This window comes from Lissotriton helveticus, chromosome 9 (genome assembly GCF_964261635.1).
Source record: "Lissotriton helveticus chromosome 9, aLisHel1.1, whole genome shotgun sequence".
Taxonomy (NCBI): Eukaryota; Metazoa; Chordata; class Amphibia; order Caudata; family Salamandridae; genus Lissotriton; species Lissotriton helveticus.
Window position 1 is genome coordinate 1,120,020,887 of NC_136070.1, and position 18,886 is coordinate 1,120,039,772.

Below are 18,886 nucleotides of genomic sequence, written 5' to 3' on the forward strand. Positions count from 1 at the left end.
CAACGCCTTAACAATGCCTGTTTTCCCTTGCGCACTCTGAGGTGCGCCTGCGCAAACATGGGTCTCAACAAACTCCAACTTTGACAGTGCTTGTGTTTTTTTGCGCCCAGTGGGGTGCGCGTGCCTGGATTATACACATTCCGAACCTCACGGTGCCTGAACCTCCCACAAAGAGCGTTGCGTGGCAGTAGGCCTATGTTTACACACATCCCGAGTCTTAGCATTGCTCGTGTTTCCTTGCGCACATTTGTGTCCTCTGAGCCGGTGTCAGCGCACAGGCAGTGAAGGTCCACAGAAGGAGAGTTGGGTGCTCAGCTGCTGTGCACAACGGAGCAGATGTGTCAGCAGCAACCAGCCACTCTCCCCAGCTTATGCCTTTTGTGGCGGTATTACAGCTAGATGTTATAACCAGGTCGCAGAAACCAACACATATTCTAAGAAAAGGAAGTAAAGTCACTCATAAAGGCAAACGAACCCCTGCTTGAGCGCTGCTCGACAGACGTTTACTCAACTTAAGTAATGACGCATAAGGTACCTTATTCATATCAGGCACGAGAAGGGATATAAAATATATATGTCGCTATAAGATGCTGTTTCTCGACCTTGTTTAACGTTTTTTCCTTCTTAACGACAGTTCACCCCACATAAGTGAAAGGATAAATAAAATAAACATGCTTACTACCACACTTTGTTCAGACGCCTTTACGCTTCTTGTTTCACTGCTCGAGGCGTTTGAAAAATATAACTGACTCGTGAGACTGGACAGTGACCAAAACCAGAACCTAAAATAGAATACTGTGCACCGGAAATCGACTTTCTCTCAAAAGTGGCACGCTATTACGAAATCTCGACACAGACGTGTATAATCTAATTAAGCACGGTTTGAAGTAGGGCAACCCCAGTGTATATCGCAGGGACATACAATAGTTCGTATGCAATAAATGCATAATATGGATAGGCCTTAATTATATGAGGTTTTCCAGCACCACTTCATACATTATTATAAATCGAGGATATCTAAACGCCCACCTCATGGCTTAAAAGGTGTGACGCGGCAAAATAGCGCTAAACGAGGGTCTGTGGAGACAAAGGTGTCCTTAAACAACAAGCGGGGCCAGTGAAGAGGTGCGTCTGTGTCATTCCGGTGCGGCTGGCGGGCGAGGAGCCAGCTCAGGTGCCCCGACACCTCTCGCCGGGCTTCCAGGCGCCTCGGGGATGATTGACTGCACGCTCATTGGCAGCTGGTTCTGAGCAGCACGCGCGGCCCAGGGGGGCTGGGCGCGCGCTATGAACTAGGATAATATTGTCCCTGCAGCCGTGCGCGGAATGCGCGCGGCTCTATTAAGCGTGGAGGTGCACGCCACGAGTGGCTGGTGTAATGCAAGCACTTGATTAAGGCGGCCCGGCAGAGGGGCGGCTGGTGCGGCGCAGCCACCCCCAGCGAACGATTACATGATTAATATAATGCGCTCTGAAAGGGCTCTGTTTTCTCTCTTAATTTGGGTCATTACTCAGAAGGCGAGCGTGGGATCGCTTCAGTAGCCCCCAATAAAAGAAAATTGTTTAAATGCGGCTCTATTAGGGGGCCGGTATGTGACACACTCCAGCATGAAAACTGCAATTACGTTCTAATCGCGCCATTCCCTGTTCACTTAAAAAAAGGGATCCATATTAAAATAAAAACATGAACATCTTCACGTGATCGTTGTATTAACCTGCGAGCACGAAAGCGTGTTAGTGGGAAATACTTACCCGGTGAGTGTTGACTGTCACCACAGCCGTCTTTTTGTGTGTGTGGTTTTTTTTGTGTCTTTTTTTGTTTCAGATCACAGGCGCGGCAGATCACAGCTGTGCGCTGTGATTCTGCTTTGTGGATTTTAACCAATTCTGAACTTCCAGGCGGTTCACCCAAATGGTGTAGTTTTAAACATTACGGAAATTTCAGAGCAAGACTAACTGTGGATGTGACGTCTTTCCATGTGTGAAGTCGTCTCCGGTTTCATGAGTTAACAATGTTTTTCTTCACCACGCCAACATTACACGACAATTTCTCATATGTAAAGGCATGTTTTGTACATATGGCCCACAACAGAGTGATATACGAAAATAATATCACAACACATAATTAACGACGTCTTCCTCTGTACATGTGTGTGTTTTAGATGAAAGAGAGACAGTGCAGATACTAGTTATATTATTTTATGTGGGCTTTGTAGAGGTAGATTAATTGTTTATTTACGGCATTTATTAGACCGGGATCCTGATTCCAAGAAAAAAAATCTATTTTATAATGGTATAATAAACGGATATCTTAAACTTAAATGCGGCCAGATTAAAACCGATTTTTCAGGAGCCGGTATGTGACGGTGGTTGGGGCGTACGTTTTAAGGATTTAGATTCCAGACGGTGCAGTTGCACATACCCACCTTATGAGGAACTGGGCTGTGAAGTAATATGCCAAGAATCACACGTTGTCTTGAAGCCGGGATTAGAACGGAGCAATCCATTCAGTAGATCATAGCATGTTGGGGCGAATGGACAGACGGATGGATGGACATACTTAGTCCACTGGAGTACCTGTCCCCTAGACGCCCACCCCAGTCTCCCAGTGCTCTGATACTCGGGGGCAGTTTGGCTGCTACGAATACCATGAATGAATTAAAGTCGTTGGTCATACAGCTAGTTAATATGATGATAGATAGATAGATAGATAGATAGATAGATAGATAGATAGATAGATAGATAGATAGATAGATAGATAGATTGATTTCTCAAGCAGCACTAGACTCTTTTTCTTTGTGATTCTCTCTCACCCAGTCATCTCTGATCTACAGAGATGGGCCTGAGTAGGGGGGTGAGCTTGAATTTTCAAGGGCAAAGTTTGCTCAGACTCCACAGCTGGTGCTTTAAGCGGTTACTCGGTGAATGCTAAACAGAAAGTCACGCTCGTGTGAATGTAGTAAAATTAATTTGTGCCTCTGGAAAGAAAAGGAACAATGCTTCCGAAACTGCTAATTGTATTTCGGCAGCCCCTCCTCCTGGTGCCATTATTGACTCGCTTGCTAATTGTGACACAGGAAAGAAAGAATTTCGACAAAGAAATACAGGTATCTTGGGATTCTAAGAAATGTTTCTTGCAGCCGTGTTAAACGACAGAGAGATAAACCTCATGACGCACATGCAAGCCTTCTGGCATTAACAGAACTGGTGCAATTCTCAGTGACACCGGAAGTCCGGATTGCTGCTACTGGTTTCCAACCAGTGACCTCGAGCGATTCTTCGTAGGCTCACAAACGGTCTTTCTTCAAATTTAATTTTTATTGTTTTACAAATGTATTACTTAAAATCTACATTAAATTATCAATGTACATAAATGTATAAAGAACACTCTTCTGTCATATATCTTACATATCCGGTGTCACGAATCGGGTCTGTGATTTTTGCACACACTGCTCCCAAGGCCTGTCATAAAAATGAGGATTAGGATTGGTAATTTGCTGTTTAGGGTTCACCTCAGGGCTGTGAGTTGCCCCCCTATTAATGTGGGCGCGGGGTGTTTGGGGGTTGTCAGCTGTGGGGTCCTCTCTTCTAGCACCTCTGCTCTGGGGTCATTGGTTCGTAGCTCTAGGGGGTTCAGCTGTGTGACGTTAATCTCTGATTTACCCTGCATTTGGGGGCCCTCACCTCCTGTGCCTTAGCTTCGTTGTCCCCAGACTGGGTCCCTCAGCTCTGGGATCTAAGCTTTAGCCTAAGGGGACATGGCCTCTGGGGAACTTGACATATAAGGCCTCAGCTCTGGATTTCTCGGACACAGGGACATTCCATCATGGGTCCTACGGTCCAGGGACAGTCACATGTAGGGTCATGAAAAGAGGTAATCAGATCTGGGATCTTCCACAATGGCCTCTTCAGCTTTCAGGGTCTCATTACTGGGATCCTTAACTTTCAATGGTACTTATCTCTCAAGGGAATATTTATGAAATTATCAGGCAACCAGAAAGTCCCCTTGCTGGGGCTGCTCTGTGCTCCCTGATCGGGAAATCGTGATAGGGATACCTTCCTGCACAAAATCAATCCCGAGTCATTTTCCTCTTTCTATGTGTGCTGCTGAATGCATCTTACATAGAAAGAGAAAGTAACAAACGGAAATAAAGATATTTATCCTCACCTGGGGAGGCATAGCATTTTGACTCATTTCCAGGTCTCCCTCTGATGGCAAATCTGTGAGTGTGCCAAATTCCATGGGTGGATGCGTCGGAGCACGTACGCTCATTCCACGGAACGCCTCTCTGTGGCAGTGTAATGCAATGCTGTGATTTGCTCTGCGTTGCGTTACTCTAGATTTATCAAACCACACAAGGTGGCCCTGCGGGGCTTGATCAATCAAATGTAAGAGTTTCATCACTCTTGCGCCCAGTTGCCTGGCACAAGGGCAGTGTAAATACGTAATAACTATGCCCCTCAGTTTGGGGATTGTTGGCTCTACTGCTCACAGCTGTGGTTGCCAGCATGGTGTCCCTTAGCACTGGGGCTTGCAGCTTTGGGGATCCAAGGTCATAGGCTCCGATGCCTGGGATGATTGCCTTAAAGTATTCAGACCTCTGGGGTGTGAGCTCTTGAAGTCCTTAGATCTGGTGACCCCATAACTGGGGCCCTCAAATCTGACAGCTTGCAAATTCTCGGGTGTAAGCTCTTTGGCCTTTCCCAATAGAGTCCTCTGCTTTGGTGACTCCTACACTGGGGACCTCAGTTCTAGGGCCTCAGATTTAGGATCCTCGACCAGGATACCTCTGATCTGGGTTCTCCCGCTCTAAGGACTCCATAGCTGTTTCTAGCTGTGATATTGTCAGCACTGGGGCCCTCGAATCAAAAGTCCTCAGCTGAGGGGCCTTTGACTTTTGTGACCTGAACACTGAGGTCCTTAGTGTAAGCTTGATAGATAGCCCTGGTTCTGGGGTCCTTAACTCTAGGGAGGAGAAGCTTTAGGGTAATTGGCATCTGGGCCTTGGGCTCTGGGGTTCTCATCTCTGAGGGCCCTGAGTTCTGGGGTCCTTATCTCTGGGGTGGAGTAGCCTTAGAGTCATTGGCTCCTCCGCCTTCAGTTCTGGGGTTCTCATCACTGAGGGCCCTGAGTTTTGGGGTCCTTATCTCTAGGGAGGAGAAGCCTTAGAGTCGTTGGCTCTTCTGCCTTCAGTTCTGGGGTTCTCAGCTCTGCGTGCTCTGAGTTATGAGTTCCCTATCTCTGGGGAGGCCTAGGCAGAGCTGGCTTTTGGCATGGGCGATCTGGGCCAAGGCTCAAGGTGATAAATCTTCAGATGGGCTTAAGGAAGTGCCTGCAATAAAGTCATGTAGACATCAGAGTGCCTGTCACCTCGCTCCAGTGATTGACATTAAAGTGCTTTCACTCCTTATTTAAAGAGCTGCTGGTGCTGTTTTTAAACCCCCTCAGCCTGCTTTCTTGCCCTCCCACCTCCCTTTCCTCCCCTGCTGCCACACTCTATGACCGACCCTCCCCCCAACAAATAACTTGGCACCAATGTGAGGAGCTCATCTGTGAGCTGATTCCTTTGAGTTCAGGAATGTACAGAGATCTATATTTTCAGAGGCCAGTCCCAATTCTGATTTAATCAGCCAGGGACTGACCTCTGAACAAAAAGAACACAAAAGAGACCCAATGCTGCCTCATTATATTCAGCAACAGGAGCGAGGGTACCAACATTTTTTCCGCCCTTAGTTCTATCCTGGTAAAGGCCGACTCTGGGCCCAGCAAGGCCATTGGCTCCCAGGATTCCAGCTTTGGGGTTCTCACCTCTCAAGGCCCTGATTTCTGGGGTCCTCATCTCTGGGGAGACCTAACTTTAGGTTGGCTCCTGGGGCTTCAGGCCTGGGGTTCACTCTGAGAGCCTTGAGTTTTGGGGTCCTTATCAGTGGGGAGACTTAGCTTCAGGGTCGTCGTCTCCTGGGCCTTCAGGTCTGGGGTCCTTCCTTCTGGGGACATTGTCTCTGGGATCATTGGTTCTGGGCTCCTAGTCTCTGTGGCCCTTATTTCTGGGGGACATATCTCTGGGGTCACTGGCTCTGGGCTCCTAGTCTCTGTGGCGCTTAGTTCTAGGGGACATATTTCTGTGGTCATTGGCTCTGGGCTCCTAGTCTCTGTGGCCCTTAGTTCTGGGGGACATATTTCTGTGGTCATTGGCTCTAGGCTCTAGTCTCTGTGGCCCTTGGATCTGGAAGGACACATCTCTGGGGTCATTGGCTCTGGTCTCCTGCTCTCTGTGGCCCTCAGTTCTGGGGGACGTACTTCTGGGGCTTTGGGCTCTGGGTGCCTCAGCGCTGAAGCCATTATCTCTGGGCTCCTCTGGGGCCTTTATGTCTCGACTGCCCCCATCTACGCCCCTTATCTCTGGACTCCCTGCACCTGGGGCCCTTGAGGCTGGGCCCCCACTCTCCGGAGTCCTTGGCTCTCTGCTCCTCGGCTCGGTGCTCCTCAGTTCTCAGGCCTTAGCTCGGAGGTCCTGGGCTCCGGGGCCCTCAGCTCTGGACAGTCCTGGACAGTTCTTTACTTGCCGCGGCTGCACTTGAAACGCTGTCGTGAAGCTTCCGCACGTGCTTCTTTAAATCAAAGTTCCTGCAGAAGCCCTTGCCGCACGTGACGCACGTGAAGGGCTTCTTGTCGTTGTGCGTGTGCATGTGGAAGGTCAGGTTGTAGATCTGGTGGAAGGCCTTGTTGCAGATGGTGCACTTGTACTGCTTCTCGCCGCTGTGCGTCAGCTTGTGGTTCTTGTAATTCCCTGGAGGGGGAGAGAAAGGGCAGGCGGGTTAGCGGGTGGGCTGAGGCGAGAGGGCCCCGGCCCGGGCCTTGTTAGGCCGCGTCCTGCGAGCGAGAGTCAGGAAGTTGTCAAACTCGGTCTGCGTCAAGGTCGGGCGGCAGCAACGGCCAGATTAGGAAATTAAAGAGAGGCCCGGTGTTGTGACCCGGCAAAACCAGGGCCGACATTAGAGCACAACTGGCACTTCCTATTTACAGGCCTCCACTTGAGGCCCTAATTCTCTGTAATGCGTGCAAGCTAACATGAGGAAAACTTAATTCAAAGGAGCAGGCAATTTCCCTAACTAGTGGAAACGCGGGTTTGGGCACCACAACGGGAAACGAACAGTGCAACATGGGTGACAAGGAATGCAACAGGTGTGTGTTGATTTCATATTATGTGCACATTGCAAGATATGTCTGCTAGGAATTGTATACACAATATGGTAAATATGAATGTCTATGCTACTCAAGTCACTTGAAGGACTTTTTTTGTACATCAATGTGGAGGTGATTATCATGCTTGCAGTCCGGGTGTGTGGACATGAAACTTCAGAAGAAGTTAATTGGATGTGACAGGGAGGCCGGTACCTCTTTCTGACGCTAGACCCCCCCCCCCCCCCCCTGCCCCCTACCCTCCCGCTACGGGAGTTACCGGGTAGAGTCGAGTCACGCATTACAAAACGTTTTTTTCTTTCGCCTAAATTTACTAGCCCAGCTACAATACACTGGCGTAAACACTATACTAACATTACAAATTCACTCAGCAGATATTCACCGGAAATTATATAAAATATATGTATCGCCAAGGCAGTGAAAATAAATGTGGCCCAATAACACATTAAGTACAGCATCTGCACTATAAGCGCACAATAAAACTATCGAGCAAAGGTAAAATTCATTACCAAAATTCAGCACAATTCAAATGCGGTAAAACAGTTTCACGTGCTCGCAGATTGCATGTACCAGTTACTTAGTTACTTCTATGTGATTTTACCATACCGCAGAAATTTAACCTATTGCATCCTGTTTTTGGTTCAATATATTTTGTTAAAGTAGGTACACGTGAAAATACCATGGCATACAAGCAGATATGCAAATGTGCAGAGTATAATGTGGTATTTATTCCACTTCTCAAATGTTTCTCGCCCCGACCCCCAGTCTAATCCCCCCATCCCCCATTTCCCCCTCTCTTACCCTCTTCCCATTCTTAGGCACCTTCTCAGATATTTTATTTGCATTCTTCTTTCACGCCATGTTTATGGTAAACAATCTTGTCTACCTACCTACATCTACACCCCACACACACCATAGTTAAACGCATACTCAAGTGTTAATTACAAATCGTACATGCTTACAGGAAAGTGAATCTGAGGGCGTGCGCTTAAAGACAGCCATCGAAACTAGCGCCTAAATAAAATATTGTAATATGCGCAGGCGCTACACAAAGCACGCTCCCTGTAAAGTTCTGATTTGTTCGCGCTTGCTGTCTGACTGAAAAGAGTTTCTTTGCTACATTTTCCATTTTCAGAGGGTTCCAAGCCCCTGTTCCCAGGCCAGACGGGCACTCTGTCTCACTCCACTCACCTTTCTGGTGGAAGCCCTTGCCACAGAACTCGCAGACGAAGGGCTTGTAGCCGGCGTGGATGCGGATGTGCGTGTTGAGCGTGGAACTTCGGTTGAACGCCTTCCCGCACTGGTTGCACTTGTGAGGTTTTTCCTGGAGAGGAAAAAGCGAAACCCAAGAAGGGTCTGTTAGAGTTTCTTTTCGTTTGTCTCAACTTGTTCTGCGCTCTTAATAAAGGAGCCGCGCGCCCCGAAGCAAATCAAGACGGACGATTTGTTCCGTGTCGCGACCTATCACTAAATATCACAGGTCCGTGGTGTACATAAAAGGGCGCGCTTGTGCAAATCCCGTGTCATGTATGTAGGAGCACATTCGTGTAAGTAACGTGCTCGTGCAATTAACGACACCTGGATTGTTTACACAGCGAATGTGTTTATGTTAGGATTATGTTGGAGGAAATGGAGATTATGTTTTATAAATTTCAGCAGGTTTTTATACATTTCAGGAAGATGGTGCAATTAACATACTTGTTTAATAAACAAGTTCCGTGTAGACAGCATGTTCATGCAATTCTCGTTTTTTTTATGGTAAGAGCTTGCGAGGGAAATATAAGCAGAATTTGTAAATTGTAGTATGATTTTGTAGACTGCAGCAAACCTATATAAGTAACATGCTTATTCAGTTAACATGTCCTAGGTGCATGATATGTATGAACAAGTAACATTTCTATTCTATTCACATATTTTGACAAACTAGAGCAAGTGTTACTTAATCTCAAAAAGTTATGGTTACTTAATTTTAAAAAGTTATCGTAAATAAGAAGGCATGTTTTTGCAGAGCAATGAACATGTCGCAGTAATACCTCCCGCGTGTAAATAGGAGGACGTTTTCATTTATAAGCATAATTTTTCAAATATTTTTAAGAGAATGTCACAATTTTCTTATAAATAAGAACGCGTGTTATTATAGACAAATGAGCACGTTCGTGGTCTTAGCATGTTCAAATCAACAAGAGGGCACGCTAGTGTAAAAATATTGTCATTTAAACAAGACACATGTTCATTTGAATAGTGTCGTATTTTCGTGCGAGAAAGCCACACGCATCTACAGAAAAACATTCCCCTGAACGCGAAACAAAATTGATGTAAATAGAACGGCATGTTGTCACCTGCAGATAAAGTTTCAATGAAAAAGGCGCTTGTTAATTATAAGAACACGCGCATGTTGAAAAGGCATCCATACAGTGAATCAGACCATGTTAGGATAACAAAAACATGGAAACATTGTCACCACAGAAAAAGGATCACATTATATGGTAAACAATCGAGTCTGGTCAAATTAACCTGACAATATGCTGATTTACATGAGAACGCGTGTTTGTAAAAATGTGAGAACGTGTTGTCATCAATAAAGAGCGTGTTCTCTCAAAAGCGACCCAACTATGTGTAACGAAGATAACACTTCAATACAAATAAACGTATTCGTGTAGTAAGTGAAGCTGTCGAAGTAAATATGTGTGCCTTTAATTTAACGGAGTAATATTCGTAAATATGTACGGTCGTGTGCATTCATATATGCGAGAGCTGACGGTGTAAGGGAAACACTATACGTAGGTAGGTGACACCGTTCCCGGTAATAACATGACACGTTTGTAGATTAGAGAAACGTTCGTGTAAACACATCAGCATGTTGGTGTAAACAGGAGATTACGTTCAGGTAAATATAACACACATTGCGGACGTCACTGGCGCATCTCCACGCGCTGCTTGCGCCTACCTGCGTGTGGATGATTTTGTGCCGACATAGGGTGCTGGCTTGTCGAAATCCTTTGCCGCAAACTTTACAGACGAAGGGTCGAGCACCTGTGTGGACTGGCATGTGGCGGGTTAAATTATAATGTGCATTAAAAACCTAAAAAAGAAGAAAGACAAAAGGCGTGTATATCAATAATTGTGTGTGAACGCACTCATACATACGTGGTGATACGGCGTAGGACAGAGCAGACACTCGCGACACCGCGACCAGGACATGCACTCTAACTGTATTTATTAAACAAGGTGTGAATTGAAAGATAAACGCTTTTAAAAGATGCGCACATTTTGTGGGACTTGTTTCTGAGCGAAGGAGAATATAGAGCGCCCTGGAGCCCTTTGCTCGTTGGTGCCCGCCCGGCACAGGTTCGCCCGACAGGTGTGGCTAGGGGTGCAAAGATGGACAATGCGTCAGCAAGGGTGCTAGGGGTGTAAACGGTGCTAGAGGTTGGAGCGGTCCTAGGGATGTGAGCGGTGCTAGAGGTGAGGGCGGTGCTAGGGGTGTGAGCAGTGCTAGGGGTTTGAGCTGTGCAAGGGGAGAGAGCGGAGCTAGGGATGTGAGCAGTGCTAGGGGTTTGAGCTGTGCAAGGGGAGAGAGCGGAGCTAGGGATGTGAGCATTGCTAGGGATGTGAGCATTGCTAGGGCCGCGAGCGGTGCTAGGGGCGTGAGCGGTGCAAGGGATGTGAGCGGTGCTGGGGTGGAGGCCGTGCTAGGGGAGAGAGCAGTGCTAGGGATGTGAGCAGTGCTAGGGGTTTGAGCTGTGCAAGGGATGAGAGCGGTGCTAGGGGAGAGAGCGGTGCTAGGGATGCGAGCACAGCTAGGGGCGTGAGCGGTGCTAGGGGCGTGAGCGGTGCTAGGGGTGTGAGCTGTTCTAGAGAAGGAAAGCGCGGTAGGGAAGAAATGGGGCCACCGTGATGGACATGGTGCCAAGGACGGGAAATGCGCTATGGTTAAGAGGAGCACCAGGGATGAAAAGTGTGCTAAGGATGGGAAGGTCGTTGTGGTTAAGAGGAGTACCAGAAATGGGTAATGTGTTATGGACGGGAAGCTCTCTCTGGTTAACAGGAGTACCAGCAGTGAGAGCTGTGCTAAGGACGGTAAAACCGTTCTGGTTAAGAGGAGTACCAGGGATGGGCAGTGTGGTAAGGGCGGGAAGGTCGCTCTGGGTAAGAGGAGTACCAGGGATGGGTATTGAGTTCATGACGGGGTGGCACTCTGGCAAAGAGGAGTTCCAGGGAGCTGGGACCAGTGGGGAATACCAGGGGCAGGGGGTCCGAGAGATGGGCCCGGGATTGGCAGTGTGATTGGCCGGAAAGGCACCTGGCGACACATCTGCCAAGGGTACAGTGGCATAGAAGTGAGCTTTGGGCAGGGCAGTGTGGAAGGCAGGGGTGCCAGAGGTCACTGCTGTGCGACAGGGACACTAATGGCAGAAGGGGCCTCACTGGACGTCTAAGAGGGGGGTTTCTGTGGCAGACAAAGGTAGGGATGCAAATGATGCTAGAGCGGTCAAGGGTCTCGTGGGTGACAAAGGTGCCAGGGTGACGAGGGAGGCATGGGTGGGGAGGGTGATACGACCTGGAGGGTTCCAGGGTCGGAAGAGTCAATGGCTGAGGACGGCGATGGGGTTAGGAAGGTTCTAGGGTGAGGATAATAAGGTCTCGGGTAGACAGGCTAAAGGGGGCATGGTATGTGTCAGCACTGCTTCCAGAATGGCTGCAGTGACCCCATAACCCCCTTGGGCACAGTGGGCCCTTAGGGTCTGCTGTCGAGAAGGGTGGTAGTGTGTGAATTCCTCCCGAAAACAGTGGATACGCACAGCCACGGCCGGTGGTAGGTGTAACTGCAGGGCGGTGACGTAGGGAGGGGGAGGGCAGGATGGGGGGTTGTAATATATGGATCACGGACTTTAACAGGTAAGTAAACATATAAATTAATAAAACGAATTTCGTTGCGCGCACTGCATCGCAATATCCTCCAACACGCAATATCCGCCAGAGGTTCTCCACCGGAAGTATTGCCTTGATGGATGATGTCACAACCCTTAGCTACATCAAACCCTTACTATGTAGAGGGAACCAGACCTACAAAATAAAGGGTAGACGCTTAATTTAGCTCTGCTGTATTTTACAGCACTATTTTTCGCCCCCCCTAGTCTTACTCTTTACTCTTTCCAGTGCCCCAGGTAACACTCAGTGTAAAGGGCAAAGTATGTGTCCCATGCCCGACTCTGCTGGGTCAATACCCCGCACTGCACCAGCAGCTGGAACCTGCTACCCTCTTACCTGGCTCTGAACCCTAAGCTCTGGTCTCCTTGTCCTTTAATTTTCCCTCCACCAAAAAAGTTGGCATCTAACGGCCCTTTACATTGCACCGTGTCCGGGACATGGAATGCACTTAACTTTTGGATTCTGCACCTAAGCACCGATGGAATCTACCCGACTCCCTCGGATCAGATGCCGATATCCCTGACACTGCGCTCGGGGCTCTGACCTAGTGTCATCTTAGATAGGACTGTACCCAGGGTCAGACCCTAATGTCCCCTTACTGTGCGTGGTACCCAGCACTTGAAAGAAAGAGTCTGAAAACTTGGCTCTTTTCTAAGGACTGATCTTTAGTTCTACCCCATTGTTACTCTGGTCTGCTCATATGATGGTCATACTCAAGTCTAAGCGCCAGGATACCTGTAGGGTGGCAGTTTGCGCTATGTAAGAACCTAGTACAATACAATAGAATACAATACTTGCACCTGTTGCCCTGTACTGCTCGCTCGGATCCGCTGGTCTATTACCAACCATTACACATAGAGCTTGACTCTCCAGGTCCCTTACCACACTCATTGTACTTGTACTCAGAGTTCGGACCCACCACTCCCTTACCACACACACTGTACTCAGAGCTCGGACGCACCGCTCTCCTACCACACACTGTACTCAGAGTTCAGACCCACCGCTCTCTTACCACACTCACTGTACTCAGAGCTCCCTTACCACACACACTGTACTCAGAGTTCAGACCCACCTCTCCCTTACCACACACACTGTACTCAGAGCTCGAACCCACCACTCTCTTATCACACACACTGTACTCAGAGTTCAGACCCACCGCTCTCTTACCACACTCGCTGTACTCAGAGCTCCCTTACCACACACACTGTACTCAGAGTTCAGACCCACCTCTCCCTTACCACACACACTGTACTCAGAGCTCGGACCCACCGCTCCCTTACCACAGACACTGTACGCAGAGTTCAGACCCACCACTCTCTTACCACACACACTGTACTCAGAGCTCCCTTACCACACACACTGTACTCAGAGTTCAGACCCACCTCTCCCTTACCACACACATTGTACTCAGAGCTCCCTTACCACACACACTGTACTCAGAGTTCAGACCCACCTCTCCCTTACCACACACACTGTACTCAGAGCTCGGACCCACCGCTCCCTTACCACAGACACTGTACTCAGAGTTCAGACCCACCACTCTCTTACCACACACACTGTACTCAGAGCTCGGACCCACCGCTCTCTTACCACACACACTGTACTCAGAGCTCGGACCCACCACTCTCTTACCACACACACTGTACTCAGAGCTCGGACCCACCGCTCTCTTACCACACACACTGTACTCAGAGCTCTGACCCACTGCTCCCTTACCACACACAAGGCACTCAGAGCTCGGACCCACGCTCCCTTACCACACACTGTACTCAGAGCTCGGACCTCAAGGTCCCTTACCACACTCACTGTACTCAGAGCTTGGATCTTCAGGTCCCTTACCACACTCACTGTACTCAGAGCTCGGACCCACCTCATCCTTACCACACACACTGTACTCAGAGCTCGGACCCACGCTCCCTTACCACACACTGTACTCAGAGCTCGGACCTCCAGGTCCCTTACCACACTCACTGTACTCAGAGCTCTGACCTACCGCTCCCTTACCACACTCACTGTACTCAGAGATCCGATCTCCAGGTCCCTTACCACACTCACTGTACTCAGAGCTGGAACACACCGCTCCCTTACCACACACACTGTACTCAGAGCTCAGACCCACCGCTCCCTTACCACACTCACTGTACTGAGAGCTGGGACACACCACTCCCTTACCACACTCACTGTACGCAGAGCTCAGACCCACTGCTCCCTTACCACACACACTGTACTCAGAGCTCGGATCCCCAGGTCCCTTACCACACTCACTGTACTCAGACCTCAGAACACACCACTCCCTTACCACACTCACTGTACGCAGAGCTCAGACCCACTGCTCCCTTACCACACACACTGTACTCAGAGCTCGGATCCCCAGGTCCCTTACCACACTCACTGTACTCAGACCTCAGAACACACCGCTCCCCTACCACACTCACTGTACTCAGAGCTCCGACCTCCATGTCCATTACCACACTCACTGTACTCAGAGCTGGGACACACCGCTCCCTTACCACACTCACTGTAATCAGAGCTCGGATCTCCAGGTCCATTACCACACTCACTGTACTCAGAGCTGGGACTCACCGCTCCCTTACCACACACACTGTACTCAGAGCTCGGATCCCCAGGTCCCTTACCACACTCACTGTACTCAGAGCTGGGACACACCACTCCCTTACCACATTCACTGTACTCAGAGCTCGGATCTACAGGTCCCTTACCACACTCACTGTACTCAGAGCTGGGACACACCGCTCCCTTACCACACACACTGTACTCAGAGCTCAGACCCACCGCTCCCTTACCACACTCACTGTACTGAGAGCTGGGACACACCACTCCCTTACCACACTCACTGTACGCAGAGCTCAGACCCACTGCTCCCTTACCACACACACTGTACTCAGAGCTCGGATCCCCAGGTCCCTTACCACACTCACTGTACTCAGACCTCAGAACCACTGCTCTCTTACCACACACATTGTACTGTAGTCAGAGCTCTGACCCACCTCTCCCTTACCACACACACTGCACTCAGAGCTCGGACCCACCACTCCCTTACTACACAAAGTACTCAGAGCTCGGACCCACCGCTCCCTTACCACACTCACTGTACTCAGAGTTCGGACCCACCGCTCCCTTACTACACAAAGTGCTCAGAGCTCGGACCCACCGCTCCCTTACCACACTCACTATACTCAGAGCTCGGACCCCCTCTCCCTTACCACACTCACTGTACTCAGAGTTCGGTCCCACCGCTCCCTTACTACACACGCTGTACTCAGTGCTCGGACCCACCGCTCTCTTACCACACACTGTACTCAGAGCTAGGATCTCCAGGTCCCTTACCACACACACTGTACTCAGAGCTCGGATCCACCGCTCCCGTACCACACTCACTGTACTCAGAGCTCAGACCTACCGTTCCCGTACCACATTCACTGTACTCAGAGCTCAGACATACTGCTCCCTTACCACACTCACTGTACTCAGAGCTCAGACCCACTGCTCCTGTACCACACTCACTGTTCTCAGAGCTCAGACATACTGCTCCCTTACCACACTCACTGTACTCAGAGCTCAGACCCACTGCTCCTGTACCACACTCACTGTTCTCAGAGCTCAGACATACTGCTCCCTCACCACACTCACTGTACTCAGAGCTCAGACCCACCGCTCCTGTACCACACTCACTGTACTCAGAGCTCAGACCCACTGCTCCTGTACCACACTCACTGTTCTCAGAGCTCAGACATACTGCTCCCTTACCACACTCACTGTACTCAGAGCTCAGACCCACTGCTCCTGTACCACACTCACTGTACTCAGAGCTCAGACCCACCGCTCCTGTACCACACTCACTGTACTCAGAACTCAGACCTGCTGCTCCCTGCCCACATTCACTGTACTCAGCTGCTGGTCCCTACCTCTACATTGTACACAGTCCCTTACTGTATAGAAAGCATGGTTCTAGCGGTATCCTTGCAATACAGTGTACACAGGGCACTGTTCTGCTGGTCCCTTACTGTACTTTACTGAAAAGCACCGTTCTAGTGGTATATTTGCAGTACACTGTACACAGGACATTGATCTGCTGATTTCTTGCCATATACTACACTTATAGCACTGGCCAGTTGTTCTCTTCACAATTACTGTTGTCAGAGCTACGAACTACTATGCCACTGCCCTACACTGCAGCCAGAGCATTGATAGTCCCTTACTCTACTCAAGCACTGATCTGGTGGTACCTTGCAATACACTGCACCCTGAGCAGGGACCTGCTAACTCCTTGTAATACACTGACTGTACCCAGAGCACTGATATAGTGCCCTCTTAGCAAACACTGGAGTCAGAGCTCAGATCTGCATTTTCCTTGCTATACACTACCCTGAGCATTGACCCAGAGCTCTCTCACCACACTCTGCTCTCAACACTGATCTTGTAGTTTCCCTTCAATGCACTGCGCCCTCACTTCGCCTAGGGTCAGAGCTGCTGGGAGCTGCACTGCGCCCTCACTTCGCTTAGGGTCACATCTGCTGGAGCTGATCATGTTCCCTTCACTTTATGCAGCCTGCTGATCTCCTGGTCCCTTATAAAGATGTAGCCGCTTCTCAGCCTCCTTTTTCGGAGCCCTCACCAGCCTCTGTGCCCACAATATTGATCGTGTGCCCCTCACTAAACACTGCACTTATGGCTTTCGTTTCCTGGGCCTTTAACATACTCGACCCAGAGCGCTGGTCTGCAGGGCCCTTTCTATACCCTATCCCTGCGTTGCTGCGCCCTTCCCGCACTCTGTACCCAGAGCTGTAAGCTGCAAGCCGGTACTATGCCCCTTACATAGAACACCGACCTGCGTATCTTTTACATACCCTGTGCACGGAGAACTGCTCTGGTGGGCCCTTACCATACTCTGTACCCATAGTACTGACCTGGCGTCCCTTAGTATAAAGAACACAGAGAACTGCTGTGGTGGGCCTTTACCGTGCTCTGTACCCAGAGCACAATCCTGGGGTCTGTCACTATACCCTAGACACTGAGAACCGTCCTGTGGCACTTGTAACACTCTGTACCCAGAGTACTGACCTGGCGTCCCTTACTATACCATGCACACGGAGAACTGTACTGATGGGTCCTTACATGCTCTGTACCGAGAGTACTGACCTAGCGTCCCCTGCTACTACACCCTATACCCAGAGAACTGTTCTGGTGGCCCTTACCATACTCTGTACCCAGAGCACTGACCTTGTGCCCCTTACTATACAGTACACAGAGAACTGCTGTGGTGGGCCCTTACCACGCTCTGTACCCGGAGCACTGTCCTGGGGTCTGTTACTATATCATGTACACGCATAACTGTCCTGGGGCACTTACAACACTCTGTACCCAGGGCAATGACCTGCACACGGAGAACTGTACTGGTGGGTCCTTACATGCTCTGCACCCAGAGTACTGACCTAGCGTCTCTTACTACACCCTGTACCTAGAGAAACGTACCGGTGACCCTTAACCCTCTCTGTACCCAGAGCGCTGACCTGGGGTCCCTTACTACACCCGGTAGCCATAGAAGTGCTCTAGGGGTCCTTACCTTGCCGCAGACGTCACAAGTGAAGTTCTTCGGTTTCCCATCCGGGGCACTAGAGCTGAGTTTGCTGTGACTTTTGACCCCGTTCCTGTCCGCGGAGAAGGCCGTGTTCTCCTTCATCACCTGGTCCAGCTGCCCCGGCAGGCGCTCCTTGTGCGGGTACTGAAGGGTCGAGAACTTCTCCGCCGCCAGGCTCGCCAGCTTGGCATTTTCCAACAAAAGCAGTTTCTGGTGGGCGGACAGGGAAGCCTGGGACTGAGCGTTCAAGATGCCGGAGGGGAACAAGTGCCCGCTGAGGAGGTCGTGCGGGTGGTACGACGAGTCCACGTAGTTGAAGTAGTACAGGGACCCGTTGGCGGGCATCCCCACGGCCTGGTTTATCACTTGCGGCTTGATGACCCGGCTGGTGGGCAGCACGGACTGCCCAAGGTTCAAGTCGCTCTTGCAACAAATGCCACAGTTGGACTTGCACAGCGAGCTGCAGACGGCGCCCCTCAGGCTCGACTTCCAGAGCTCGGAGTAGTTCAGGAGAGACTTGGGGTGCATCTCGTAGCCCACGGACTGCATGGGCAGCATGCAGGGTACGGGGGCACACAGGCTGGGCGCCTTCTTGGACTCGGGCTCCGTGCCCGGCCTGTGCTCGTGGAAGGCGGCTAGCCGGGGCTCCGCGCTCTTTGCCATGATCCTGTCGATGGAGAACGCCAGGGTCTTGGGAGTGCCGGTGCCCGGGCTCCTGCCCTCGTGCCTGGGACAGGAGGGCACCACGATGGGCTCCAGGGACGCCGAGCTCGCCATCCTCGCAGGGACTGGTTCCTTGGTCACTGAAAACTAGTCTGCATTCCGGGGAAGCCGGTGCACGCACCACTTCACCGAGCACCCAGCCCGCGCCGTGCCACCCATTTACATTCAAATGAACATACCCAGGAACAATGCCACCCGGGGGGCCCGATTAGTGCTCATTAAGTGGCGCACACAAAGTAGCAGACATGCTCGACCTTGTTAGGGAGCGCCCAGCGATCTGCGCGCAGTGCCCGGCTCCTCACACGGGAAGCGTGACTGGGGGTGGAGGGGGACTCGGAAGTGCCTGGTGCCACCAGAGCTGCTAGGAGATGCACTCCGGGGAGACTGCCTGGCTGCACTGTCACTCTGTGATTGCCAGCATCTTCACC

The 18,886-nt window shown here is 50.3% G+C and overlaps 1 protein-coding gene across 1 annotated transcript; it reads right to left on the reverse strand.

Annotated features, from left to right (window-relative positions):
• Window positions 1-5,532: 5,532 nt before the first annotated feature.
• FEZF2 (FEZ family zinc finger 2) lies at window positions 5,533-18,512 on the reverse strand. Its single transcript, XM_078662350.1, has 4 exons — window positions 17,721-18,512; window positions 10,152-10,286; window positions 8,396-8,528; window positions 5,533-6,791 (listed from the first exon to the last, which is right to left on the reverse strand). The coding sequence occupies exons 1-4, from the start codon at window positions 18,510-18,512 to the stop codon at window positions 6,532-6,534; spliced, it is 1,320 nt and encodes a 439-aa protein (XP_078518476.1). The 3' UTR covers window positions 5,533-6,531.
• Between the last annotated feature and the right edge of the window lie 374 nt (window positions 18,513-18,886).

What these genes read in the sequence shown, in the direction of transcription:
- FEZF2 (XM_078662350.1), bottom strand. Translation starts at nt 18,512, where the DNA reads ATGGCGAGCTCGGCGTCCCTGGAGCCCATCGTGGTGCCCTCCTGTCCC. An exon ending in CTTGTGACGTCTGCGGCAAG is followed by an intron (nt 10,287 to 17,720) that starts GTAAGGACCCCT and finishes CTTCTTTTTTAG; the next exon opens with GTTTTTAATGCACATTATAA. An exon ending in ACAAAATCATCCACACGCAG is followed by an intron (nt 8,529 to 10,151) that starts GTAGGCGCAAGC and finishes TTTCCTCTCCAG; the next exon opens with GAAAAACCTCACAAGTGCAA.